At 44.6% G+C, this 27,758-nt stretch overlaps 1 protein-coding gene and 1 non-coding gene across 3 annotated transcripts; both read right to left on the bottom strand.

Moving 5' to 3' along the window:
* Positions 1-1,854: 1,854 nt before the first annotated feature.
* Positions 1,855-27,421, bottom strand: Ppp1r8 (protein phosphatase 1 regulatory subunit 8). Of its 2 annotated transcripts, XM_048434135.3 has the most exons (7): positions 27,271-27,421; positions 25,091-25,151; positions 16,706-16,859; positions 14,894-15,114; positions 11,699-11,843; positions 7,685-7,749; positions 1,855-3,187 (listed from the first exon to the last, which is right to left on the bottom strand). In XM_048434135.3, the coding sequence occupies exons 1-7, from the start codon at positions 27,324-27,326 to the stop codon at positions 2,834-2,836; spliced, it is 1,056 nt and encodes a 351-aa protein (XP_048290092.1). In that variant the 5' UTR covers positions 27,327-27,421; the 3' UTR covers positions 1,855-2,833. The 2 variants fall into 2 exon arrangements, with proteins under 2 accessions (XP_048290092.1, XP_048290091.2); XM_048434134.3 differs by lacking the exons at positions 16,706-16,859; positions 25,091-25,151; positions 27,271-27,421 and adding an exon at positions 16,628-16,690.
* On the bottom strand, positions 22,441-22,606 carry LOC125400553 (small Cajal body-specific RNA 1). Its single transcript, XR_007231992.1, has one exon.
* Positions 27,422-27,758: the final 337 nt, after the last annotated feature.

Below are 27,758 nucleotides of genomic sequence, written 5' to 3'. Positions count from 1 at the left end.
TAAACTCATTATGAAGCTGGAACTCATGATCCTCCTGCCTCCACTTCTCAAGTACTGGAATTACAGGTATGTACCATTACACACAACTGCTTTGTTCAGTACATTTCAGTATCTTTTGTGGATGTGTGCACAGTGTGCATTTCCCTGTGGGTGTGTGCACCCCTATGTGTGTAGCCCTGTGGATGTGTGTACCCCTGTGTGTATCCCCGTGGATGTGTGCAACCCTATGTGTGTATCCCCGTGGATGTGTGCACCCCTATGTATGTATCCTTGTGGATGTGCGCACCCCTATGTGTGTAGCCCTGTGGATGTGTGTACCCGTGTGTATCCCTGTGGGTGTGTGCACCCCTATGTGTGTATCCCCGTGGATGTGTGCAACCCTATGTGTGTATCCCCGTGGATGTGTGCACCCCTATGTGTGTATCCTTGTGGATGTGCGTACCCCTATGTGTGCATCCCCGTGGATGTGCGCACCCCGACGTGTGTGTCCCTGTGGATATGTATCCCCGTGAATGTGCGCACCCCTATGTGTGTGTCCCTGTGAATATGTATCCCCGTGGATGTGTGCACCCCGATGTGTGCATCCCTGTGGATGTGCACACCCCTATGTGTGTTTCCCTATGGATGTGTGCACATAGTGTTGACCTTGAGTGTCTGCCTTCTTTGCTCTCCAACTCATTCCCTGAGGCAGTCTCTCACTAGCCCTCAGAGTTTTGGATTTGGCTAGACTGGCTAGCTAATGAATCTGGGGATCTGTCTGTCTCTGGCCCCCACATCCCTGTCCCCATGTTAGGGGTTATATACCTATGCCTTGAAGTGTGGTTCTTGGGGTGCTAGGGACTTGAACTCAGGCTCACGTACTTATGTGCCATGCACTTTACTGAGACAACCCCTATTTTTGTTGCTTCTGTTTCTTGAGACAGGGTGGGTTTCTCTGTGTAGTTCTATTCTGAAACCTGCTCTATAGACCAGGCCTCGAACTCTAGAATCCACCCCCCCCCCCCGCTTCTGCCTCCTGAGTTCTAGAATTAAAGGTGTATGCCACCACGTACCTCTAATGGACATTTTAAAACTTCAAAACAGGAGAAACAGAGACACCAGCAGGCATAACGGAGTGGCAACAGACAACTTAGATCCATCCGTCCCTTCGTGTTCCTTGTCCAGGCAGCCATGTAAACCTGTGCTTGGAATTTCACAGACAACTTACCTATCTCTGAGTCCAGTTCTCCTCAGGTGAGAAAACCCCACAGCACACAGGAAGGGCCTCAGGGGATGACTAGTCATTAGACTCTGAAGAGTATCTTCATGAGATGAGGACTCACCTTACAGCCTGGAGACATCAGCCTTCTGCACTATGGTTTCATCTATCCCTACTCCTTCGAGGCTGCTTCTGCTGTAAGCTCAATCTTCTTAACCGGGGGTTAGGTCGCTGAGGTTTGCGTTGCCCAGGCAGGCCCTGAACTCATTATGCAGCCACGGATGACTCTGAGTCTCTGGTCCTACTGTCCTTGCTTCCCTAATGCTGAGCTAACCTGTATGACTGGAATTTGGTCCCTTCCTAGAAAGCCCTGTCTCTGCAGTGAATGAGACTCCAGGACACACCAGCCTTAAGCCTTGTCCACACCCCTTGCTTGGAAGTACCTGTTCTATGTTCTGACCAAGGGCAGCAGGCACCTCTTCAACCCTGAACCCTGGGGTCTCAGTCTGGAGGTTACAATCTCTAATGAGAATTTTCACATTCTTTGGGGGCTACCTTTATTTGTGGTAATTACAGGGGGCAGAGCACCAACTCCCAGGACAACAGTCATGCCCGACAAGTGTCTCCCGGCAACAAGACTCAAGACCGCACCCAAATGACAAAAGTTACATTTAATTTACAATGTAATAAAGGTTACAGGTAAAAAGCTACACTTAAAGCAGAAAAGGCCCTATTACACAAATGTACAAATCTGTACAAAGCTCATACAATGGTTCCTACCTTGTCTCCTGTTAGCCAGGTCTAGCCTGGAGCTCTGAATAACCAGAACGCTCCACTTGGGAAGGGGGATTTTAGGGGATTCTCCAAACTAACAGCTGGGCAATGTCCTCCCGATACGAACCTGGTCCTTGCAAAGTAGTCTTCTGTTTATCGTGAGCCACCCTGACTGGTCATATTCTTAAGAAACTTCCTCATGGCACACACTAAAGTTGATGCCACAGGAGGGCAGCACAGGAACTAAATGCCAACTAGCAAGTGGAGTGTTCCGAGTGGACAAGGAAAATAGGTCAAGTCCAACAATACCGTAAAAACTCATAAACCTGTGCCCATGATACTGGCCACAGACAAAGGGAACTCAATGGTCTCACTCCAGCAGAAAGGACAGAGGAGAAAGGCCTAGCTACTGGACCTCAAAACCATGGACCTAAGAGAACACTTGAGTTTATACCTTGGTTTGATAAGTGAAGAATGCCAACCAACCTGGGATCCATGGCAACCATTTTGCTACCTGGGACTCACAAGGGAAATGAATTTAAATGAGGCTCCTGCCTCCTCCATAGCTCTGGATTCCATCTGGCCGTGTGTGCCGAAAACGGCCCTAGTCAGAGGCAGAGGGAGAACACCAGGGCAGTCTGCTTAGGGCCTGAGGAGCCTATCTCCACACTTCTGTGTTCTGACTCAGGTCTCTAACTGGTACTTCAGCCCCACCCCTAGTCTCAATATTACATGTTAGGAGCCCAGGAGACTTTCTGAAAGACGATACCGCACACACAGAAAGTTTCCTCCTTAGTTCATTAGCCCCTTTGCCAGCCTCCACCCATCCCACCCATCCCACCCGCTCCATAGCCAAAAATATCAAATCAATAAGGAAGGTGTGGGTTTCTTGCCAGGCCAAGCCTCCTTTGCGTATTTCTTCTTCTTGGGTTCGTTTACAGCTTCAGGGTTATAGACTGCAGGGTTTGGTGTGGGGTTTATGGTCACTGCCGACGGCACAACAGGAGTCAAGTCCACATCAGGGGCGAGGTTCGGGTATGGCATGGGCAAGCCACCGATGAGTGCTGTCCCATGGATGCCATGCGGTTGGGAGCCTGTTTCACTATGTGTAGGGGGCAGGCCCCCGTATAGTCCTCCGCTGAAGGCAAAGTTCTGTATGCGCCTGTTTCCTGTCTCCTCCAGGCCTAGGGAGCCAGAGCCTTCCATCCGTTTCTTCTGTGGTTTGCCATAGGAGAGGGGAAAAAACAGAAAGGAGATATAAGGTGAGGCCCTAATTTCTTTCCATTCTAGCCTTAGAAAAGCTAACACTCGGGAAAAGTTCCACTTTGTAGCCCATTGTTCCTGAACTCTCAGGATCTGATGCCAGCTAAGCAATGGCTCTTTTTATTTCTTCTGAGACAGTGTCTCTCCTATACAGTACTGGAACATTTTTTTGGGTTTGTTTTTGCTTTTTTTTTTGGTGGGGGGGGGAGAAACGGGGTTTCTCTGTGTAGCTTTGGCTGTCCTAGAACTCACTCTGGAGACCAGGCTGGCCTCAAACTTGAGAAATCCATCTGCCTCTGCCTTCTAAGTGCTGAAATTAAAGGCATGCATCACCACTACCAGCTAACAATATAGCAATGCTTGGTTGTCCAAATCAAGCTGAGAAAGAGGACACTGCTGTGTTCCAAAGCCACCTTTACCTTCAGCTCTAGGGGATCCCACTCCTGCGATCTCCAAGGGCACATATCCACTAATGTGCACATTCCCACACACATACATAAATACAACTCACAATAAAATGAGCAAATGACCACCCCGTTTTGGTTTTTCAACAAAGGGTTTCTCTGTGTAGTCTTGGCTCTCCTGGAACTCACTTTATAAACCAAGCTGGCCTCAAACTCACAGAGATCCACCTGCCTCTGCCTCCCACGTGCCAGGGTTAAAAGCGTGTACTACCAGTATTGACTATGACCATTCTTTATTTGAAGGGCAAACCCCATCCTCTCTTAGGTTGATGCTAAGTAGGAAATTAAAGTGATAATTCACTTATTTTGGGGGCAGGGGACATAAGAAGTGCTAAGTCCATGTTGGGTGCCCAGTTCCTTTGGAAACTTGTTTCTAAGATGCAGGGCAGAGGCTCACTGTCACCGTACGGCAGAGCCTGTTCGCAGTCACCCTGCTAATCAGTTCTGACCTCCAACTAGGGCTGGTTTACTTCTCCTCAGGCAACTTCGTCTCTGCAACAAGGAAGACCCCATGTTCACTCAACTGGCACTATATACTACATATAGCTTTGAACTTCTGGACCATAGCAAGCCTCCTGCCTCAGCCTTCTAACAACAAGCATGCACCACCCAGTTAGGTGCCCCCTTTTTTGTTTGTTTGCTTGCTTTGTTTTTACAAGACAGGGTTTCTCTGTGTAGCTCTAGCTGTCTTGGAACTCACTCTAGACCAGGTTGGCTGCAAACTTAAGAAATCCACCTGCCTGCATTTTGAGTGCTGGGATTAAAGGTGTGCACCACCACACCTGCCTGGCCTTGGGTGCCCAATTTTTAAACAGTTCAAGAGTAATCAAATTTGCGTCAAGAACGCGTGTGGTTCACTAGGGACCTAGAGCCAAGGGGAGGGGACTGGTTTTAAAGGGTTGGGGAGCACCCTATCTCAACTGAGGTGGTGGTTAAACACATGCATCTGGGTGTCAAAACTCAAACTACACAGACAAACTGTTGGGATAACAGACATTTATGTGTTACATACACCACAGTAACATCGACACAGAGCCACCTGCTGGCTTTGTATGGTAACAGAGCATACGAAAAGATGGAGAGAGAGGAGCTCAGGAGAGTGTCAGGATTAGGGCATCCTGCAGAGAACGCCACATGCTCTACTCTATCCCACTGCACCACTTACATGAAATAGCTGCCCTGTCCAGAACTCTTGCTTGTTGCACCTAAAAATTTATTTATTAAGCCAGGTAGTGGTAGCGGCACACCTTTAATCCCAGCACTCAAAATGCAGGCAGGCAGATCTCTATGAGTTCGAGGCCAGCCTGGTAAACAAAGTGAGTTCCAGGAATGCCAGGGCTACAGAGAAACCCTGTCTCATATCCCCTCCCCACATAAAGTGCACATGTGTATGTCTGCCACAATGCACTTCTGGTAGCAGAGAAACACCCTGCAGCAGCCAGTCCTCTCCTACCCTGTGGACACTGGGGTTTGAACTCAGGTCAGCAGGCTTGGTGTCAAGGACCTTTACCCACGGGCTATCTTGTCGGCTGTTTTTGAGAAAGAATCTAAATGGAGCCAGGCTGGTGTTGAATTTGATTATGCAGTTGAGATCACTTTGAACTTTAAAAAAGTTTTCAAGACAAGGTTTCTCTGTGTAGACCAGGCTGTCCTTGAACTCACAGAGATCCACCTGCCTCTGCCTCATGAGTGTTGGAATTAAAGGCATGTGTCGTTACTGTCCAGCGACTTTGAACTCTTGATCATCCTGCCTCCATCTCCCAAGCACTGCAATGATAGGCACCATCAAGTCCTACTCCTAGAGTTTTATTATCATCATCATTATTATTACCTTTACTTTACTTTAAATGGGTTCCACAAGTGTGGATTTAAAAAACTAGATGGAAGACATTTGTGGAAAAGAAATCATCTCTCCTGGGAATATGTAGTCTTTTTTCCCTTTTTGGCTCATTATTACTCATACAATAAAGTGTAACAACAAATTATTTTTGTACTGCTGGATTGAGTCTAGATGCTCTACCATTAAGCTCTTCCTCTAGTCTAGCCTAACAGCTCTTACCATGTAGTACGCATTAAGAGTAACTTAGCTAGATGGTGGTAGTGTACGTCTTTAATCCCAACACTCAGAAGGCAGAGGCAAGCAGATCTCTGTTGAGTTTGAGGCCAGTCTGGTCTACAGAGCTACTTTCAGGACAGGCTATGAAAAACCCTGTCTCGAAAACAGAGTAACTTAGATATTTAAAGTGTGAAGAGCTGGGGATGGTACCAGTCAGAGAGCTCCACCCTCAGCACCAGAGCATGCAGAGACGTGTGCAGGAACTAGCAGGTAACACATTCTCTGTACCTGATTTGGGCACCTGTGGATTCTGGTACCTGGCTGAGAGTGTGAGTAGTCTAGAATCCATTCCTTACAGGGATCAAAGACAACTGCCTTCTAAAGACTAAACAGCTCAAACCTCCTTCAGCAATGCTGATTAGCTTCTTGCCAGTACTTTGGGCACCTATGCAGCAGGTATCTTGTCAGGGTACTGGGCAATGTGTACCCACCAAGGAGCTCAACATGCTGAGAATGAGGGCATTTTGGTAAGCTCTACCTCTCCATTCCTAAACACACTGATCTGTAAACGTAACCTGAGATCTAGACAGGATCCTCAATTTGTGCCACTCCTGTGCATAACGTAAAGGCATGGCTAGGGCTGAAGAGAGAGTTCAGTAGTAATGAGCATCTGTTGCTCTCTTTTAAAAAATATTTATTTATTTATCTATCATGTATACAATATTATGTCTCCGTGTATGCTTGCAGGCCAGAAGAGGGCGCCAGATCTCATTACAGATGGTTGTGAGCCACCACGTGGTTGCTGGGAATTGAACTCAGGACCTTTGGAAGAGCAGGCAGTGCTCTTAACCAGTGAGCAATCTTGCCAGCCCCCACCTGTTGCTTTTGTAAAGGACCCAGGTTCAATTCCCAGCACCAACATGACAGTTCAAATCATCCAGAACAGTTCCAAGGGACCAGTCAGTCTCTTCTGACATCCTAAGGCATCAGGCACACACATCATACAATACATACAAATTCATGTAGGCAAACATTCATATACATAAAAATATTAAGTATATAAATCTTTAAAAAGGCATAATATATTTTTTTTTTTTGGTTCTGTTTTTTTGAGACAGGGCTTCTCTGAGTAATGGTGCTGGCTGTCCTGGAACTCACTTTGTAGACCAGACTGGCCTCAAACTCACAGAGATACACCTGCCTCTGCCACCCAAGTGCTGGGATTAAAGGTGCATGTCACCACTGACAGGCAAAATAATTTTTAAACCACATCAATGTTTCTCTTTCACCTTGAGCCAGCAGAGAAGACAAAAGGAAGGTAGAACCATCTGCACACTGAGGGAAGATGACTACACTTCCAGAGAAAACTGTTAGTACACTGTATTCTGGCTGGCCACCTCAAGTCCTTGTACAAGGACTCCAGGATTTCTGAGACACACGGTGAGGGTAACGGTATTCCCAGAGGATGAAAAATGGGAGGAGGAGGACTGGAAAGATGGCTTAGCAAGTGAGAGCACTGGCTGCTCTTCTTGAGGGCCCAGGTTCAGTTCCTAGCATTAACATAACAGCTCACAACTGTCTGTAACTCTAGTTCCAGCAAATCCAATGCTCCCTCAGGCTTTCTAGGGCACCAGGCAAGCATGTGGTGTGTGTGTGTGTATATATATATATATATATATATGAAATTAAAAAGAATTTTTTAAAGGGAGAGAAGCACAAGATGTTTTAAAGCTACACAGATAAACAATTATCTATATAGGACAGTCCCTCCCCTTTTCTCTTCCTTTTTTTGGGGGGAGGGGTAATGTAGTGCTGGGGATCAGTCAGGACTCTGCTAAGCATATGGACTACAACAGAGTTATATCCTGAAGGTGGGTTTTGAGCCCAGACTATTTAGCATTTCAAACACTCTCAATAGGTGTTTCCTACCTTGACTGGGACCACTGCAGTCTGCACCATGTTCCGGAAGCGACCGACAGAGGGATCCACATCCTCTGCAAAAAGACATGAGAGCACGGTTGGAAGAAAAAAGGATTCCGCTGCACATCAAACCATCAGCTTGTTCAAACGGGAAAATATAGCTAAGCTAATACTAAGTACTAACACGTTAAGTACGTTAATACTAATGTGGTAAGTCTTCCCAACAACCCCATGAGGCAGGGACAGGTGAACCACATTGAGTAGGTAAGAAACAGACCAAGGTTTGGAAGAAACAATGCAATAGGCTGGTCTGGTTGCCTGAGACGGGAGGAGCCAGGACTTGAATCCAAGCAACCAGAATCAGGCCTGTGTGATGCACTGCCTTCCCAGAGGCCTTTTCTTTCCTTTTCTATATATTTCTCTTTTGAGGGCAGATAAAACAGCAGACCATTTAGTGAAAAATGTAATGACAAGTGGCCATAACCACATATACTGCCATGTCTGTTCACCAGCAAAGAACAGGTTTAGGAGTTCCCAACTCTCACTAGAGGGTCTGAATAGCCTGTCAAAGCAGTTCCTTTTCTTGGCTTAAGACACACCCCACTACCCCACAGAGCTTCTGGACTCACTCAAGAGCGGTATGGAATCCACTTTCAGTCACTCTTTCAGCTTCAAGCACTGGCTACCACACAGAGAAGAGTGTGTACTACCCTGCCTTTGAAGAATTCATAGTACCAAACCACAGGCTACAACAAATCACAGGTGGATCTCTCTGAGTTCAAGGCTGGCCTACATACACTTCCAGGCCAGCTGGGGCTACATAGTGATACCCTGTCTGAAAATGGAAAACTCTGGATTTTCAGTTTTGCGTAAGTGTGGATAAGTGTATGAGTGAGTGCATGTGTCCATGGAGTATAGCAGACAACGTCAGATTCCTGGAGCTGGAGTTACAGGTGGTTTGGAACCTGGGTCCTCTGCTGAGCCATCGCTCCAGCCCCAACACCAAGCAGAGAGGTGGCTGGGCTGCTCCACAATGAATATAAAAGTCGCATCACCAAAGGCTGAGTAGAAAGCACATAAAAAACTTTAAGCAACCGTCAGCTTAATATCATCATAGAAAACGAGCGCTGTTTCTCAGGTGCCATCCACCTTAAACTTTTAACACAGACATATTAAGTCAGGCACTGTGGTATACACACTCAGAAAGTAGAGGCAGGAGAAATCAGCAATTCAGCACTGAGTTTGGTTACATGAGATCCATCAGGGGCATGAAAGGAGAAACAGATCAGTCAAAATTAAGAGCACTAGCTAGAGCACCCAGATCCCATTCCTAGCACCTACATAGCGATTCATAACATAGTCCTGTTCCAGGGGGTCTGACTCCCTTCCCTGGCTACTGCAGGTATGCATGTGGTACAGACACATTTCCTGGCAAAACACCCATATACATATATAAATTAACACATACATTAAATATATAAATAAATAAAAAGCTATCCTAATCCAAATTAAAATAAAGAAAACAAGGGAACTGGAGGGATGGTTCAGTGATTAAGAACATTTGCTGCTCTTGAAGAGGATACGGTTCATTTCCTAGTACCTACATCAGGTAGCTCACAACCACTTTAACTCAAGAGGGCAGGAGATCCAATGCCCTCTTCTGGTTTCTGCAGGTACACGGTACACATACATCACATCTGTGCATATATATGTACACATGCGTGAGAGTGTACACACACACCCCCAAACCAAAACCCTGCCATGGTGGTACGTGAACTAGCTAGCCTAGCTTAATCAGCTCCTAGGTTAGTGAGAGGCCTTGTCTCCAGAACAAACTCCCTGGGGCTGGAGAGATGCCTCAGTAGGCAGGTAAGCACTATGATGCCTTGTCTAACTAACACACTGCGTGGTAAGGCTCCATGGTGCTGATTTCTGACTTCTTTTTTTCAAACTAGCCTAGAACATACAGCACTTTGGTTTCCATCCCTGGTACTGAAAACTATGAGGACCCCTGAGCAAGCTTCTCAGATTGGACATCTAGTCTGCCTGAACATTTCCTTTAACACCACTGCTCTGGGTAGGATCCACTTCATGCACTATAACATGTACTTGCCACTGGACAGACGCCCCAGATTCATCACAGGTACCCCTCTCCTAAAGGCTTTTCATTTAAGCACCTATGTATGCATTAATGTATGTATCTCTCTGTGTGCGTAAGTGCAAGTCTATGAAAGTCTTTTCTTTTAATACAGAAGTTCTGGTGACCAAACTTACTTGGCAGCAAAGCCTTTACCTGGCAAGCTATTTTACAGACGTAGGATTTCTTGTCATTGTCTTTCTGGTTTTTTTCTTTGCTTGCTTGTTTGTTTTTTTTTTTTTTTTTTTGAAACTAGCTTTGGAGCCTGTCCTGGAACTCGCTCTGTAGACCAGGCTGGACTCGAGCTCACAGAGATCTGCTTGCCGCCTGGTTAATTATCTTTCTAAACATAAGCCTTGGATTTGACGGTTTTTCTTTCTTTTGTTTATGCAGGCTAACTCCCTGGTACCCACAGGCTCTGGTTTTGGCCTACTGGAGCTGGGCTTCCCTTTGTTCCCTTACAGCCCCAGCATCCAGAGGATTCTACAAATGACTGAGAACCAGGACTCAGGAGCTCACTCAGGACTGCACAAGGGTGACTGTCCCAATCTTCTCTTACTGCAATTCTGAAGCACACTTGATTAGTCCCAACATACCCTGAACCCAGGCTGTTCTAATTGAAGGAAAACCCCCTAAGTAACTAGTCATTCCTGGCCCCACACCCCGCCATGGGCTGTCAGTGGAGCAGAGGTCCCATTTAAATAACTGATATTTTGAACTTGAATGTAGAACTTGCAAGTCATTCTCTCAGCACCTGAACACACTACGCATGTGCTGTCACTCGGTACTACCCATCTATCAGTCACCTGAAATGTAACATGAGCTCAAAAAATGAGCAGTGACCCAACAAACTGGCAAACTTAGGAGTCTGTGGTGGTCTGAATAAAAATTGGTCCCCATAGGCCCACAGGGAATGGCACTATTAAGAAGTGTGGCCGTGTTGGAGTAGGTGTGTCACTAGGGGGTGGGCTCTAAAAAGCACAAGCCTGTCCAGTGTGTCACTGTCATTTCCTGCTGCCTATGGATGAAGATGCAGAACTCTCAGCTACCTCTCCAGCACCCATCATGTCTGCCTGCATACTTGGCATGCTTCCCACCATGGCTGTAAGGGAGGAAGCCTCTGAACTGTAAGCCAGCCCCAGTTAAATGTTTTCCTTTATAAGGATTGCCTTGTCATGGTGTCTCTGCACAGCAAACGAATCCTAAGGCAGCACCCTTCCCTACAAACTGATGCTCTCACCTTGCTGTCATCTCCACACAGACTGCAGGGGACAGAGAGGAGTTTCTAATGTAAGTCATGGTGGCAAGATGGCACTCCAACCTTAGAGCTACCAAACCCATTCAGAACCTGAGACAAGAATGCTGTTTTGAGTGAAGGCACCAAAAGCCATACCTCACTTAAACCTTCATGTACCACGACATACTGGGTCAGCAGAGAATGAGCTTGTTTATATACTATACAGGTCACAGCCGATCCTTTAGTCCCGTCTTTTACATGGTAACTAGATAATGCCTGGATGTCCACAGTACTGTGCTAGTGAACTCCAGAGATCATCTCTGCTCAGTAGAGCACCTTCTAGCTAATTTCTGTCAGGAACATTTACAACAGCCCACAGACTGTGCTTGCTACTGAGACCTTAACCTTTCCATCAAAAGAAACTAGGGGGCTGCTGGAGAGGTGGTTCAGCAGTTAAGAGACTGGCTGGCTACTCTTTCCAAAGGACCTGGGTTCAATTCCCAATTCCCGGCATTCACATGGCCACTCATAACTGTCCATAACTCCAATTTCAGGGAGTACAACTTCACACAGACATACACGCAGGCAAATCATGAATGCACATGAAATAAAATAATTACTAAAAAAGGAAATTAGGGAGCACTCTCACCTGGGTTGATGATCTCATCGTCCTCACTGAAAGTCACCCGTGAGTTCTTCCTCTTCCTCTTTGGTCTCTGAATGTCCAGATTTCCCTCCTCAATAGTCAGAGTTGAAATCCGTTTGTTGTGGGCAGTGTTGAACTCTGTCAAGTTCTAAGCCAAGGTTCACACAGGAAAGGCTAGAATTAGCACATAGGGAATTTCACAGAGAAAATACTAAATAAAAGGTGATAAAGCATCTGGGGCCCACTGACCCCCCAAGGCCAGCGAGACTGCCTTCTGCCCTCAGAGGATTCACACTGTCCTAATTACAACTATTAATAGAGAACATGGAGCATCCTCACTGACCATGGGAGAGTGCCATTTAAACGGAGGGGAAAGGCTGTCATGGAACAGGGGGCCTCTGAAATGAGGTATGGTGGTTTACTTTCCTGGTCTTGAAGGAGCACTACCATGACTTTATGCCAAAAATTAAAGGAAATTTCCCTGGGAAGAATACTAAGATTTATTTTAAAGTAAACAGACAGACAAAAAAGAAAACTAAACCTCAGTAGCTTCTTCTTTACAATCACACTCCTCTTCTGTGTGTGTGGTGGGGGGCAGGGACACAGACAGACAAGATCTATGTAGACTAGGATGTTCTCAAACTTCAAACAATCCTCCTGCCTCACCTCTGTGTGATGAAGTGCTGAAATCACAAGAATGAGTCATCATACTTGACTTTCTCCGTTAAAATTCTGAAGAACACTGGCAGTGCATTTAATTTTTGGCATTAACATCTTACCAGTCTTCTTCCTGCACCTGGCCTCAGCTCTACTGACAATTACCCGCCCATCTATCTCATGATTCATTTGGCCTTAGCACTGCTTCCTGCTTCTTTTCACTTCACCGAACTTATTCCAACCTGTACTGCAGCCTGAGATATTTCAAAAATTCATGGAGGACCTAACACACTGAACTGAAAGACAGAAACACACAAGAGCCTGGAGGGGAACAGACAAGAGTGACTACCAAGCACCAAGGCCCCTAGATATGCGGCTACTTCATAAGAAAATGACTTCTCCATTGTTATTTCCCCGTTTTTCTTCTGCAAGCTGGGAAGCTGCTGTAATGTATAGGAACCAGTAAATGTACAGGGCTGGTTAAAAATGTATTTGCGCCAGGCAGTAGTGGCGCACACCTTTAATCCCAGCACTCGGGAGACAGAGACAGGAGGATCTCTGTGAGTTCAAGGCCAGCCTGGTCTATAAGAGCTAGCCCAGGACAGACTCCAAAGCTACAGAGAAACCCTGTCTCAAAAAACCAAAACAAACAAAAAAACAAAAAAACAAAAACAAAAACAAACCACCACAACAAACCCATGTGAACAGACAAACCACACCACTATAGTAACAGACACATGAAATCACAAATTCCTGGGGTCAGTCTCTTGAAAACAGGCTGGAGATACAGATGGTTGTAGAGTGCTTAGCATGCACCCGGCCCTGAGTTTAATTCCCAGCACCAAAATAAAGTGAAAGATTGAAAGAACAAAATTTTTATCACTTTGAAATTAAATTTTATAAAATGCTTGGTCATATAGGCATCCTTAACTATAAAAACAAAAATAGCCTCGTCTTTAATTTTTTAAAATTTATTTTGTTTATCTATCTTTATTTTATGTATGTGGATGCTTTACCTGTGTGCATGTCTAGCACCATGTGCATGCCCACAACTCTGCAACTGGAGTTACAGATGTTGTTAGACACCATGTGGGTGCTGAGAATCAACCAGGGTACTCTGGAACAATAAATAGCCTGTGAACTTAACCACTGAGCCATCTTGGTGTGGGAGAATTGTCTGTATTTTGTCAATCATGTATTTTAATAAAAAGCTGATTGGCCAGGCAGGAAGTATAGGTGGGTCAACCAGACAGGAAGTAGAGGCGGGGCAATGAGAATAGGATAAGGCTAGGGAGGAGGAAGCTCCCTCTGCCATTCCTGCCCAGATCACCAAAGAAGCAACATGTGAGCTGACAGCTGAAAAAGGTACCAAGCCATGTGGCTAACATAGATAATGATAATGGATTAATATAAGTTACAAGGACTAATAAGAAGCCTGACCCAATGGGCCAATCAGTTTATAATCTTATGGAGTCCTGTGTGTGATTTTCTTTGGAACTTGCCAGCTGTGGGGTACCGGGCGGGACAGAAACCCCAACAAGCTGGCCCCTTCATATTACACCATCTCTTCAGTCCAAAAGCAATCTAGTTCTTAAAGATTCCTGAGCTGTCTGGTCAGTACGAAAAGGGCCAAAGGAACGCAAGTGTTGGCTTTGCTAAGCTAGTGTTGTTCAGCAGAACTTTTTGTGACGACAGAGATTACAGTCTTTCATGGGTATACAAGGTGTGTGTGTACATTCAAGGACTTTCCACAGATAGCAAAACATGCAGATTCTCAGGGATCTATGCAGGCTCCCACAATCTTTATCTCAACTCTAGATCATACTTAATGAGAACCTTCCACAATGATATCTTCAACTTTGTATAAAGTTATGCTGTTTAAGGGCTGGAGAGATGGTTCAGTGGTTAAGAGTGCTGCTTGCTCTTCCAAAGGTCCTGAGTTCAATTCCCAGCAACCACATGGTGGCTCACAACCATCTGTAATAAGATCTGGTGCCCTCTTCTGGCCTGCAAGCATACATGCAGAATACTAAGAATACTGTATACATAATAAATAAATAAATCTTTAAAAAAAAAGTTATGCTGTTTATAGACTCATGACAGAGTTGACTGAATTCTAAACATGTTACCCAAAGGTATGTGAAAACAGAATACATGAAATGTGGTTAGCAACTACTGCACTGGACAATGTAGCTCTACACAGGCATAAGAACAGAGAAAACAGGGGCTGCATATATAGCTCAGCAATTAAGAGCACTGACTACTCTTCTAGAAGACCTGTGTTGGATTCCCAGCACTCACATGGTAGCTCACAACTGTCTGTAATTCCAGTTCCTGGGAAGCCAACTCTGTATTCTGAACTCAGTGGTATGCACACATGTGCATGGAACCTGGTCACAGCTGGCCAAAAGCACTGTCAAGGGCTCACGACCACACTGAGAAGAACCTCCTGCTACTACAGTACTGTCATTTTGAATTAGGAAGAACGGCTACACACTGCAAAAACAAGGGTCCCAAAGACAAAAAATAACAAGGAATTACATCAAGTTCGGTCTCCTCTTCTGGAAGTCCCAGCAAGCCCTTGAGCTCATCATCCTCTCCACCCATCTTCTCGTCTCCTTTGACAGCTGATGGCAACGTCTGAGGCTTCTCTCGCAGAGTGTATGCCCTTGTGGATGCACCAAATGAGACCGTGGAGTCAATGGGAATCTGCTGAGGCTTGTGAGGTTCCAACCGAATGTGACCCAAGAAAGTGCCATGAGCTGGGAATAACCACATCAGAAACGTAAGGAGAGAAGGCAAAAGCAGCTAGTGTTCTCGAAGGAAAGCATCATCTTTGACTCTCTTAGGAAGACAGCCCACCACTGACCTACCACCCAGGTCCTTGTTTGTTTGTTTGTTTTAATTTATTTCTTTTTATTTTATATGTGTTGGTGATTTGCCTCTGTGTATGTCTATGTGAGGATGTTCTGTCCCCTGAAACTAGAGTTAGAGACACTTGGTAGCTGCCATGTGGGTGCTGGGAATTAAATCCATATCCTCTGGAAAAACAGCCAGTGCCCTTAACTCCTGAGCCATCTCTCCAGCCCCCAGCCCTTGGTTTTTGAGACAGGGTCTCACTATGTAGTTAGGGCTGGGTTTCACCTTACTATGTAGTCAGTTTGGACTCAAGCGACCTATGTCAACCAAACTGACTTTGAATTCACAATTCTCCTGCCTCATCGAGTGCTGGGAACATAGACATGTGCCACTATGACTGTAGAAAGAAAACCTTTTCAAGATGAAAAAGTCATTGGGTTCACTCCATCCTGTCCTGTGTTAGGAAGCTCTGACTCTCTTCAGTGGATCTCTCACACACCTTTAAATCTGCTCATCTCCACAACGAACACCACTGCCTGGTCTCTGCTGCCAGAAAGGCTGGCTCCATTCTGAGTCCAATCTAGCAGAAGCCATGTTCAAGGCACGAGGCAAGCACTGGTGTGGTCTGCCCTCTCTAGCCACAACTCTAAGAACATGAAAACTGGTGGCATCGTGAGCTTCCCCCCAGCACAGGAGAGGAGACTGGCCAACACAGGTGCAAGGTCAATGCCAAATCCTACCAGAGTCTGAATTTTCCCAGGGCAGCACTCCACATGCTATGAAGTGGGAAGAAAAGATAAGTACTTCTAAGACAAAGCTCATGGAGTCCTTATGTAAGGACCGGGGAGATGTGTGTCTGTGTGTGCTTGGGTGGGTGGGAGGATCAATCTGATGAGCAGAAGTACAACTTTGCACATTTTTTCTATTTATCGTGGCAAACAAGCAGACTTTAGCATTCTACACCATCCAGGCTCAACTGCATCTCTGTAGACTATTTAAAGCAAAGCTTAAAATCTTATTAATTATAGTGTAATTATGAAATTAAAATTGTTCTAATTCAGTTAAAGCAAAGTATACCTGGGATAAAGAACCTATTGTAAATAATAAAGGTTGCTCAAAACAAATATTTTGTAAACATCCTACATTGCTGCATACCAATGACACTATTCATGATTTCAGCTTCAACTGATCAGAATTCACCATAGTCTCACAAATACTTGAACATCATCAATATTCTGAGTTCCTTCACACCATTTTTATTTTCTCCACTATCTTTTCTCCTTAGTCAATTATTTCAAGAAAAAAAGAGAATCTCAGAAATAAAGAAGAGCCGGTTTAAAAAAAAAAGTTTCCCAGTCCAAGACCTGAAACAGCATTTCAGTCCCCATAGAGAGTGGGGAAGGGGCGAGCACTTACTGCTATTGAGATCTATCAAGAAAACTCTCTTCAGGTGCTTGTGGTAAACCAGGGCGTGGGGAAGGGGCGAGCACTTACTGCTATTGAGATCTATCAAGAAAACTCTCTTCAGGTGCTTGTGGTAAACCAGGGCCGCGTGGACTCGAGAGCAAGACTGGTGATCAATGGTGAAGTCACACAAATCAGGGTTTCTCCCAAATAAGTAATACTTCTTCTCATCAATAATCAGTTTCTAAATAAATATGAAATTGCATTATTACTTCAGTCTTACTGCAACTAAGTTTAGCAGAAACTTCCAATCATCTAAGTGAATGGTTTTGAATACGTAAAACTTCAGGTAGTTGAGAAAAGCATCTCCCATTGTTAAGTATAGGGTCTAACAAGATCAGTGCAGGGGCTTTCCCACACAAGCTTCTGACCATCATAAGATCCAAACTAGAACATCTTCCACAGGCACACTAGCTCCAAATTGGCCAGCATGCATTCTTCTCTCACTTTTAGCTAATATAAAAACATACTGACTACGCCTTTAATCCCATCATTTGGGAGGCAGAGGCAGGAGGATCCAGTGAGATCGAGGCCAGTCTGATCTACAAAGAGTTTCAGGACAGCTAGGACAGTTACAGAGAGACTCTCTGTTTTGAAAAACAAAACAAAACAACCCAAAATAAAACAACCAAAAGGTTCAGTGGTTAAGAGCACTGGTTGTTCTTTCAGAGAATCTGGGTTCAATTCTCAGCACCCACATAGCAGCCTACAACTGCCTGTAACTACCTCTAGGGGATTCCACATCTTCATAAAGACACTTGCAGGCAAAACATCATTGCACAAAAAAAAAAAAAAGTCATTAAAAAAAAAAACCAGAAAACATATTATTCCATTAGTTCATTCTGGCCCCTGGGGGACATTATTCACCCACTCCATGATTGCCACTGAAATTCCAAATGATAGGCTTCTTCCCCAAGGTAAGGGTCTCATTCAAGTTCCGCAAAAATGTCTTCAGGGCAGGACTGTCAGCTGAAGAATAGGGATCTGGGCTATTGAGCAGCAAAAATGAATGTCTTTACCTATTTCTAAATACTTCTTTCAAGTCAGTGGCACAAACTTACCTGAAGAATGCTCTATGAGCCAGGCAGTGGTGGCACATGCCATTAATCCCAGTACTCAGGAGGCAGAGGCAGGTGGTTCTGTGAGTTCAAGGCCAGCCTGATCAACTGAGAGAGTTCCAGGACAGCTGAAGCTACAGAAAAAGCCTGTCTCGAACCTTCCACCCCTATGCTTTCTGTACAGACCCACCTCTATGCACTCAAAGCCGTTTACTAGGCTAAGACTTTTTGACAGAGGATTACATTTCATCTTGCTAAACACAATTCTCCACAGTATAGAACTGGTATGAAAAACAAAACTGTTCTTAATTCTATTAGATGTAAGTGGCCTCTCCCTGTGAGATAAGAATTCTTGTATCCATCTTCTTTTTCAAATATAACTCTGGGGACTGAAGAAATGGCTCAGTGATTAAGAGTAGTGACTGCTCTTCCAGAGGTGATGTGGGATGTCCCTCTGTATGCTGTGATTACCATTAATGAATAAAGAAACTGCTTTGGACCTATATCAGGGCAGAACTTAGCTAGGTGGGGAAAACGAAGCTGAATGCTGGGAGAAAGAAGGGCAGAATCAGAGAAGCCACCCCCACCCCCACCCCACAGACAGACGCTGGGAACTTTACCCGGTAAGTCACAGCCATATGGCAATATACAGATTAATAGAAATGGGTTAAATTAATATAAGAGTTAGTCAATAAGAAGCTAGACCTAATGGGCCAAGCAGTGACTTAATTAATACAGTTTCTGTGTGATTATTTCGGGTCTAAGCTAGCTGGGTGGCCAGGAACCAAAAAGTGACCTTTCTTCAACACAGAGGACCTAGGTTCAATTCCCAACTGGCTCTAACTCTAGTTCCAGGGGACCCAACACCCTCACAAAGACATACATTCAGGCAAAGCACTAATGTTAATAAAATAAAAATAAGACTCTATATAGACTAGGCTAGCCTCAGACTCAGAGAGATCCCCCTGCCTTTATCTCCTAAGAATTGGGATTAAAGGTTTAAGACACCATATGTTGCTAAAATAAGAATTTTACTAAGGGCCAGAGTGATAGCTGAATGCCTTCAATGCCAGCACTCAGGAGGCAGTGACAGGGGAGATCTCAAGAGTTGGAGGCCAGCCTGGAGTATATAGTAAGCTCCAGTACAGCCAAGATCATTATATAGTAAAACCCTGTTTCAAAGGAAATAGAAATAAATAGGGCTGAAAAGAAGACACAGGGGTTGAGAACACTGGCTGCTTTTACAGAGGACCCAGATTTGGATGCCCAGAACCCACATGATGGCTCATAACTCTAACTCCAATTCCAGGGAATATGACTTCTGGCCTCCACAGGCATCAGGCATGTACACAGTGCACATAAATGTAGGCAAAATACTCACATACAGCAAAAATACCTTTTTTCCTTAAAAAAAGATAATTTCATCAGTAAATGAGTCGGAAGGGCAGAAAAAAAAGTGCATCCTTTGAGCTGAATCATGCTCTACGGAAAGTCAACTATTGTTGCAACTACAGTCACAGAATGAAGGACACGGGAATTACTATTGGCACATTCTTGTTTCTAGCCTGACACTAGTGGTCTAGTAATCTAGTATGAGCACCGGATGACCATCATTTAATATGCTGTCTTTTTCATTTAAATAAAAGGTAACATTATGTTCTGGAGCATTCCTAAAATCTCCGAGATGCCAGGCAATGTGGGGTACACTTTTAATCCCAGCACCTCGGAGGCAGAGACAGGGAGATTCCCAAGTGTGAGGCCATCCTGGTCTACAGAGTTAGTTCCAGATTAGTCAGGGCCATACAGAGAAACCCTGTATCAGAAAACACAGAAAGAACTTCAGAGGTTAAGGCAAGTTCAAGGTCAGCCTGGGTCCTATTCATTTCTCTCTCTCTCTCTCTCTCTCTCTCTCTCTCTCTCTCTCTCTCTCTCTCTCTCACACACACACACACACACACACACACCCCTCAACACAACAAACCGGACAAAAGCCAGCACAAAGCTTAGAAGAGATGCACAGTGAAATACAAAGCTAGAAACCAAGATTATCTATTCAACCCTCACAGTAGGTAATGTCCCAGAAAGGGGGCTCACCATTCAGGACATCTGCATTAGTGTCCCCACATCTCATGCAAAAAGACTTCTGGCATTGTTAGCAGCAACAACTGCTGTGCTCTTACCTGCCACCCTCCTGCCACCTCCTGCCATATGTTTCCTATCGTATGACCAGTGACGACAATCCCCTAGGGTTGACATCCTTTCCATTCTAGAGATGCAATATTGAGACATACCAAACCCCTTACATTTAAAAAAATAAGATAAGATGAAATAAAATAAAGGAGCTGGAGAGAGCTCAGTGATTAAGAGCACTGGCTACTCTTCCAGAAGAGTGGGGTTCAATTCCCAGCACCTACATGGCAGCTCACAACTGTCAGTAACTCCAGGGTCCAATACCCTCATACAGGCATACATGCAGGCAAAACACCAATGAACATATAATAAAAAATAAATTATTAAAAAGTAAAATAAATAAAATTCTAATCTACTTAATTTTACAATTTATTATTTTTTCTTTCCCTTTTAAAAAACAAGATTTCATATATTCCAGGTTGGCCTCAAACTTGCTATATAATTCAGAATGATCTTGAACTTCTGACCCTCCTGCATCTACCTCCTAGGTGCTAAGATTACATACATATACCACAAACCCATTTAAATTTGAGCATTTAAAAATGCCAGCCATGGTGGTAAATGCCTTCACTTCTAGGGAGAGGCAGGCAAGTCTCTGCGAGTTTCAGGCCAAAGCTACATAGTGGGACCCACCTTAAAAAAAAAAAAAAAAGAAAGAAAGAAAAAAAGTTTATTTTTACTTTATGAGTTTGTGTGCAACATATGTCATGTGTGCAGGTGGAAGCCAAAAGAGGGCATTCATCCCCTAGATACAGATTTATAGGTGATTGCAAGCTGCCCAACTTTAATACAAGGAACTGAAATCAAGTCCTTTGAAACGACAGATTCTCAATGGCTTGAGCCACCTCTCCAGAATCCCCAGTTTGAGCATTTAAAACCTAACCTCTACATTATATAGTTTCCTTAATCCATTAGTATTAAAGTGTAAACCAGCTATGAATGTTTTAAAGAGTAAATAGAGCTGGGAGGGAGGCAGAGGCAGGCAGATCCTTGTAAGTTCGAGGCCAGCCTGGTCTACAGAATGAGTTCCTGGACAGCTAGGGCTATACAGAGAAAGCTTATCTCAAAAAACAGAACACACACACACACACACACACACACACACACACACACACACACGAGTAAATAAGTATGTATCATGGGTCATATTCCAAAAAAAATAAAAACATTTTCTTTTTCTTTAACCAGTTACTCAGTTTTTCCCAAGCTTAGCTTATGATTCAGTCAATTCAAGCTTGGATCTGTGGGTCACCTCTGGACAATTCCACCCAGCAGTGCCCACATGCTGCTGCTACTATGGGGCCCCAGATTAGGTAATGGCCAGCCTGACAATCAGTCACCCCACTGCTACATTTTAAAACAGATTAAAGTGGGTTGTGATCGTGCACACCTGTAACCCCAGTGTAGCATGATTAATAAAGACCCAGAGACAGAAATATTGGGGTTCAACCTGAAGGTCAGAAAAGCAAAACAGCCAGCCCCTGGCTCTTACCTTTACTTCAGTTCAAAAATGGCAATCCTGCCTCCAGGAATCTAAGAATGAGACTGTGTGAGAGCTGTCTCCTCCCATCCTCTCTAGTGCTGGGATTAAAGGCTTGCACTACTACCACGAGGTTTCTATGGCATGTTAGTATGGCGACTGGGATTAAAGGTGTGTGCCACCATTGCCTGGTCTGTAAGGCTGATCAGTGCAGCTGTTTTATTCTCTGAATTTCAGGCAAACTTTATTTATTAAAATACAAATGAAACATCACTACATCCCAGCATTAAGGAAGTAGAGGCAGGATGATCACAATAAATCAAAGGCCAGCCTGGTCTACATAGTGAGTTCCAGGAAAGTTATGGGGTAGCTCCTGAGACTTTGACTCAAAACCACACACACACTGCCCCTCAAAAAAACAAGTTACTATTAAGACGATGGAAGCCTGGTACAGTGGCTCCTCCTAAACTCCCTGCGCTCTGGAGGCTGAGACAGGAGGACTACTACAGATTCAAGGAGTGCCTGGGATACAAAATAAGTTCCAGAACTGCCTAAAAGACCCTATCTCAAAATGGTGATTGGGGAAACACTCATTATTCAGGTGCAGAGGCAGAGCTCTGTGAGTGTGAGGCTAGCCTGATCTACATAGTGAGTTACAAGCTGTAATGGAAGAGTTCTGAAACATTAACACCATCTTCTAAGGTAGCGTTTATGAAGGTTGAATCTCACTGTACTTCTCACTCATATTTTTATGTATAAAGATTGTGTCCTCACTAACTTGTCTGCTAACAAACCAGAGTTCACAGTGGGTTAAAAGCAATGATTCTAGGCTGCAAAAGACATTAGAGATTGAATTGAGTGGGGGGTTCTTATATTACAGGCACACATTCACTATCAATAGCATACCAACCACAGAAATGTTAAAAGGGAATATTAATGAAAAACAGTTCTTATAATTAAGAAAGTATGTTAAAAAGTGAATGAGTCATGCAATGCTCTTGCTGTAATTTTTGGCTATCTATGGCTGATCACTATCCAGATGTGCCTCTGAGTTATAACTCAGAGTGTGTCTTTACACACTGGGCCTAAAAGACTCATGGCTTTTACTTTAATATCGCACTTCTTCAACCCAACTATCACGATATATCACAAGCCTTTGAAACAAGACTAGGATATAGATAGCTCGGTTAGTATCAAGTGCTGAACAAATCTAAATCCTTAAAATAAACACACCTAGGCTAACGGGTACAGCTGAGCAGTAGAACACTTGCCCAGAATGCATGAGACCCTTGTTTAATCACTAACTAGCATGGCAAAATACACACACACACACACACACACACACACACACACACACCGCTTAGGCCTATTTCAATTGCTATCTATGGATTATAATTTCACAATGATGTGCAACTCAGCACATGTAGAACTGAAAGATAAGAACAATACCAGCAGATGGAGACCAATAATCATAGGGTGTTGAATAAGGTAAAGGTCCTTTGAAATAGTGTTCTGCCTGCATGTATGTCTGCATGCCTGAATTGGGCACCATATCTAACTATAGATGGTTGTGAGCCACTGTGTGCGTGCTGGGAATTGAACTCAAGACTTCTGGAAGAACCTCTGATGGTTAACCACTGAACCATCTCTCCAGCCCCTTGCATGCTTATTCTTATTGCAAACTAAAGATTTACTGAGTTCTAGTAACAAACTAAATCTCATCTTTTAATTTGTTATTATTATTTCTGTTTCTGTGTGTATTGGAGGAAACAGGCAGTGTAGGAGGTCGGAGGATAACTTTGTGTAGTTGGTTCTTTCCTTCCACATTTAGATGAGTCCCAGGGATCCAACACAAGCTGTTGGGCTTGTATAGCAAGCCTTTTACATGTTGAGACAGCTCTCCAGCACACAAAGCAGATTTCTATATGTCTTCAAATTTCACACTAGTCTACACAGCAACAAAAATTTCTCCTATGGAACCACCTGGAGTAAAAGAGGTTTCCAGATATTTTTAATTAAAGTCGTTCCTAGAATATCCATTTGAGATTCCTCCTGTCATGAAAGATCTTTTCCATTAAAGAACTCAAAGGGGCTGAACAAGACAGGCCAATTCTCCTGCTATGCCACCCCACCCCATTCCTAAGACCCCTCACTTTCAAGCTGGCATCCGTATGTTTTTTATTATATACACCAAGAAAAAAAGAATTACATTTAGAGTTGGCGGCGGTGGCACACGCCTTTAATCACAGCACTCGGGAGGCAGAGGCAGGTGGATCTCTGTGAGTTCGAGGCCAACCTGGTCTACAAGAGCTAGTTCCAGGACAGGTTCTAAAACTACAGAGAAACCCTGTCTCGGGAAGAAAAAAAAAGAATTACTATTAATAACAGAGCTTTGAAACTAATGTTTATAAAACCAGTGGACTTACCCTCTTTCTTGGTACATAACTATATATGTTAACACAAATAAGCCTGATATGATGACTCACACAATCCCAGCACTTGGGAGACTGGGGTAAGACTGACTACTGAAGACTCTGAAACCGGCCAGGTTTACACAATGAGTTCCAGGTCAATATGGGCTATAGGAGTGGAACTTTATCTCAAATATAGACGAATAACATCCTAGTCTTTGAAAAGCAGAGGCAGGTGAACCTCTGTAAGTTCCAGGTCAACCAGGGCTACATAGCGAGGTCTTGTCTCAACACCAATCAAACAACAAAACCCTAATATAACCTAACAGCTAATCATTACACTTTAGAGTTTGGTGTGATATAGACTCTAAAAACCTGTGCAGATGCTGTAATTCCAATAAAAGTTTCCTTTATAGTGTTTAACTAAAATTATATTTGTGTATGTAGTATGAGAGAGACAAAGAGAGAGAGTGTGTGAGTGAGTCAGGGACCCAATGTATAGTCCCTCTGGCCTTCAATTCCCAGAGACCTGCCTCTTTTGCCTCCCGAGTGCTGGGATTAAAGATGTCTGCCACCGTACTTTGTTTCTACTTAGTTTTAAATGAATGGATTTTAGCTCCATTTCTTTTTCTTTTTTGACAAGTGCCCTACCTAACCATATCATCCCAAAGGAACTAACCCTTAATCTCATAGAAGCAGCTTCAATTTTAAACTCAATTTATATCATAAATTTCCTCAGTTATTGTAAACTATGTATCCCAGTTTGTCTGGGCCCCGCAGGCCCATGACCTGTTAAAAAGCTATCTTCATTGGCAAGGTTAGAGAAATAATGAAACACCGAGTGTCGTGGGAGAGGAGAGTGTCGAGTGCTGGAGACGGAATCCAAAAGGGTTGTTCAAACGTTAGACAGCCAATCTATTACAGACACATCCCCAGTCCCCCATGAGCTTTTAACAGGGGGACCAAAGAACAAACCAAAAAAAAAAAGCAAAAAACCAACCAAACAAACAAACAAACCAAGCCGGTGTGGTGGCGCACACTTTTAACCATAGCGCTGGGCAGCAGGGACAGACAAATCTCTGTGAGTTCAAGGCCAGCCTGGTCTACATAGGGAGCTCCAGGACAGCCAGGACTACAGAAAGACCCTGTCTTGAAACAAAAAACCGTAAAAAACAAAAACAAAGAAGAAAATAGCATTGCTGAAAACAAGCAAAGGAGAGGGGTGGAAAAGTGAGTCACCGGTAAAAGCCTCTAGAATGGGGGTGTATTTCAATACCTCGATTAGTTTGTCTCCTTTCACTACATCCAGATGCAAGCCAGGTGGGGGCTTGCCTGCCCTGGAAAAGAAAAGGAAAAAGAAGCATTTTTCAGGATGAGTCCATAAATGCCTTTTACAGTCCCTACCCCATTCAACATCGTGGCTTTCCTGCCAGCCTATAATTAGTTCGTGTTCGAACAGAAGTGTCACGTACTTCACTGTGAGATCTTCTTTCTACCTTTGACACTTTCTTCCCAAGTGATTCAATTGTTCCAGAGGAGATTTTGGTGGATCTGAATTTAGGGCAGACCACCCCCCCCAAAGAAAAATCCCTGCATTTTAACACTGGCTATGCACTTCAGAGAGAAAGCAGCCCAGGGTATAAGTATATCTCCTCACCTAGAGAGGTTTCTTTTTGCTTGTTTTTTTGAGACAGGGTCTCATATATCCCAGGCTAGCCTCAAACCCTAGTGGGTTTGTATCTGAGAATGACCTTGAACATCTGAGCCTCCTACCTTCATCTTCTCTGTGCTAAGATTAAGGCATACACCACTATTCCTGGTTTAACCTGGGGTTTTACGCTAAGATTTACTACTCCTGACAGAACATGAAGACAGAGTACACCATGTGTTTTGCTGGGTACAGCAGCACACATTTGAATTCCCATCAGGAGGATCACTCTAAATTCAAGGCCATCCTAGTTTATATAGCAAGTTCCAGACCAGCCAGGATCTTGCCCCCAAATAAACAAATGTTAAATCAACCAAACAATAACAAAAATTAGTTTGGGTACTGATCGATATTAGTTTCACCACAAAAATAAGCAGAATCTATTGTCCCATGAACTCTTGAGACCAAATGAGATGTGTAATTGGGGAACTAGGGCAAATCAAACTCATGCCCACTAAATCAAGTATCTTGAAGAGGTCTTTCTACAAAAACATAATTAGCCGAACTTTTCTCTATACTTCGCTTTATCATCCAAAGGAGATGTGTGCATGTCAAGTCACCTGACATTTAATGACAGGTGATCTCAAAGAGTCTCTTAATATTTGGCTGGCCCACATTTGAAATCAGTGCAGCCAGGGACCGGTGTGGATAAAGAATTTGTAGGCTGAAGTAAATGGATATGTTTTTTAAAAAGCATAAAGAAATCCAGAAAACAGCCAAACATTCATTTGCTTCCAGGGCCCTTACATTTGCACAGAAGAAACATATACCCTGTCTGTCTAATTGAAGATTCCAGTCATCTCACGGTTCTGCTCCAACATTTTATGGCACTAGCGAAAAGGGCAGTGCACTGGACAAAAGCCCATTTTGTTCGAGAAGCAGGTTACAATGAACACTAAAGCCAAAATGTATTTTCTGAATATCCTATGATGTGTGTGACTCGGGCCTAGGAGCTGAGAAGGACGCGTGGGTTTTGCCCTTGAAGGTCTCAATGTAACAGAAGACCGACAAGTAACATGTTAACAACCGCGAGGAGCCGCAACAGCAGAAAGGGCTCTAACTCGGATGCATCCTCGTGCAAGCAATGCGTATTTATCCATTCTGCAACCTACTCAAAGCTTAAACCATTTTACTACTCCTATCAACTTCCCGAGGGATGAAAAGGACGTATTCCAGCAAGTCCTGGTGTCTTTTGTACCGAGCTTCGTGCTGGTCTAGTCACCGAGAACAAGGGATAGTTCCGCGCCATCCCTGCCCTCGGGGAGCTCCCAGTCCGCGGGAGGAGGGTCTGCACCGCCTTGAGGATGCAGCAGCCACGGAGGGATGCAGCATCAGGTCGGGCCCGGGTAGGGAAGCCTGCTCGTGCGCGCTCGGGACGTTCACCACGGGGGCCAGGTATGATGCTCCCTGAGAGCACCAGGCTCTCAATGAGGAGTTGGGGCAAGTTAGGGGCCAAGGCCTGAAGCACTTCGGCGAGCAGCTGATCTCCCAAGGGCTACCTCAAGTGAACGCCTTTGAGCCCCCCAACCTCGGGCTTCTTCGGAGCCTGGGCCCCGGTTCCTCCACACGTCGCCCGGCCCCTCGCAGCGGACAGTTTTCCCTCAATCATTCCAGGCTCCTTTGGAGCCGTTCGTTTCGTCTCAAACAAAAAGGAAAGAAACAAACAAACAAACAAACAACCCAGCCTCCCTTCCTGCCCCGGTTAGCCCACACCAGGCCGCTCCAGCCCCAGCAGCCCCGGGACTCACCAGGTCGGGCAGTCGAACAGCGGGAGGCTGGAGCCGGAGTTCGCGGCTGCCGCCATCTTGCGTCTCCCCCTCCCATTTGGCGGGCCCGAAGCACGCCGGGAAACTGGGAGGCCGAGAGGGAAGAGGCGGCCTCCCAGAAGCCTGTGCGCACGCACGCACGCACGCACGCACAACGCAAGCGCGCTCGCGGGGGGCGCCTCTGGTGGTGATTTTTAGTTTGAAGCGTGCGCCCTATGCTGTGTTCGCTTAGGTCTCAGGGTCTGAAGCGGCTTGTCGGCTTCCCGCCCGCTTCTCCTCCAAAAGCTCTTGAGCTCTGTAATCTGCATTAACTCCCAACACCCTAGCCCTTCGCGCTTCCATAAGCAAGTGATCGCTAGAGAGAGAAGTGATTGCTCATTCCGTTTTTCTTCCAGCCCTCCGAAAAGCTACATCCGAAAGCCGCATCCTTACTCATTTGTCCTTTCTCATCCAAGTCTAGAGTGTTATAT

The sequence above is a fragment of the Myodes glareolus genome, chromosome 3, assembly GCF_982192425.1.
Source record: "Myodes glareolus chromosome 3, mMyoGla1.1, whole genome shotgun sequence".
Classification (NCBI taxonomy): Eukaryota; Metazoa; Chordata; class Mammalia; order Rodentia; family Cricetidae; genus Myodes; species Myodes glareolus.
This window is presented reverse-complemented; position numbering and strand designations above follow the sequence as displayed.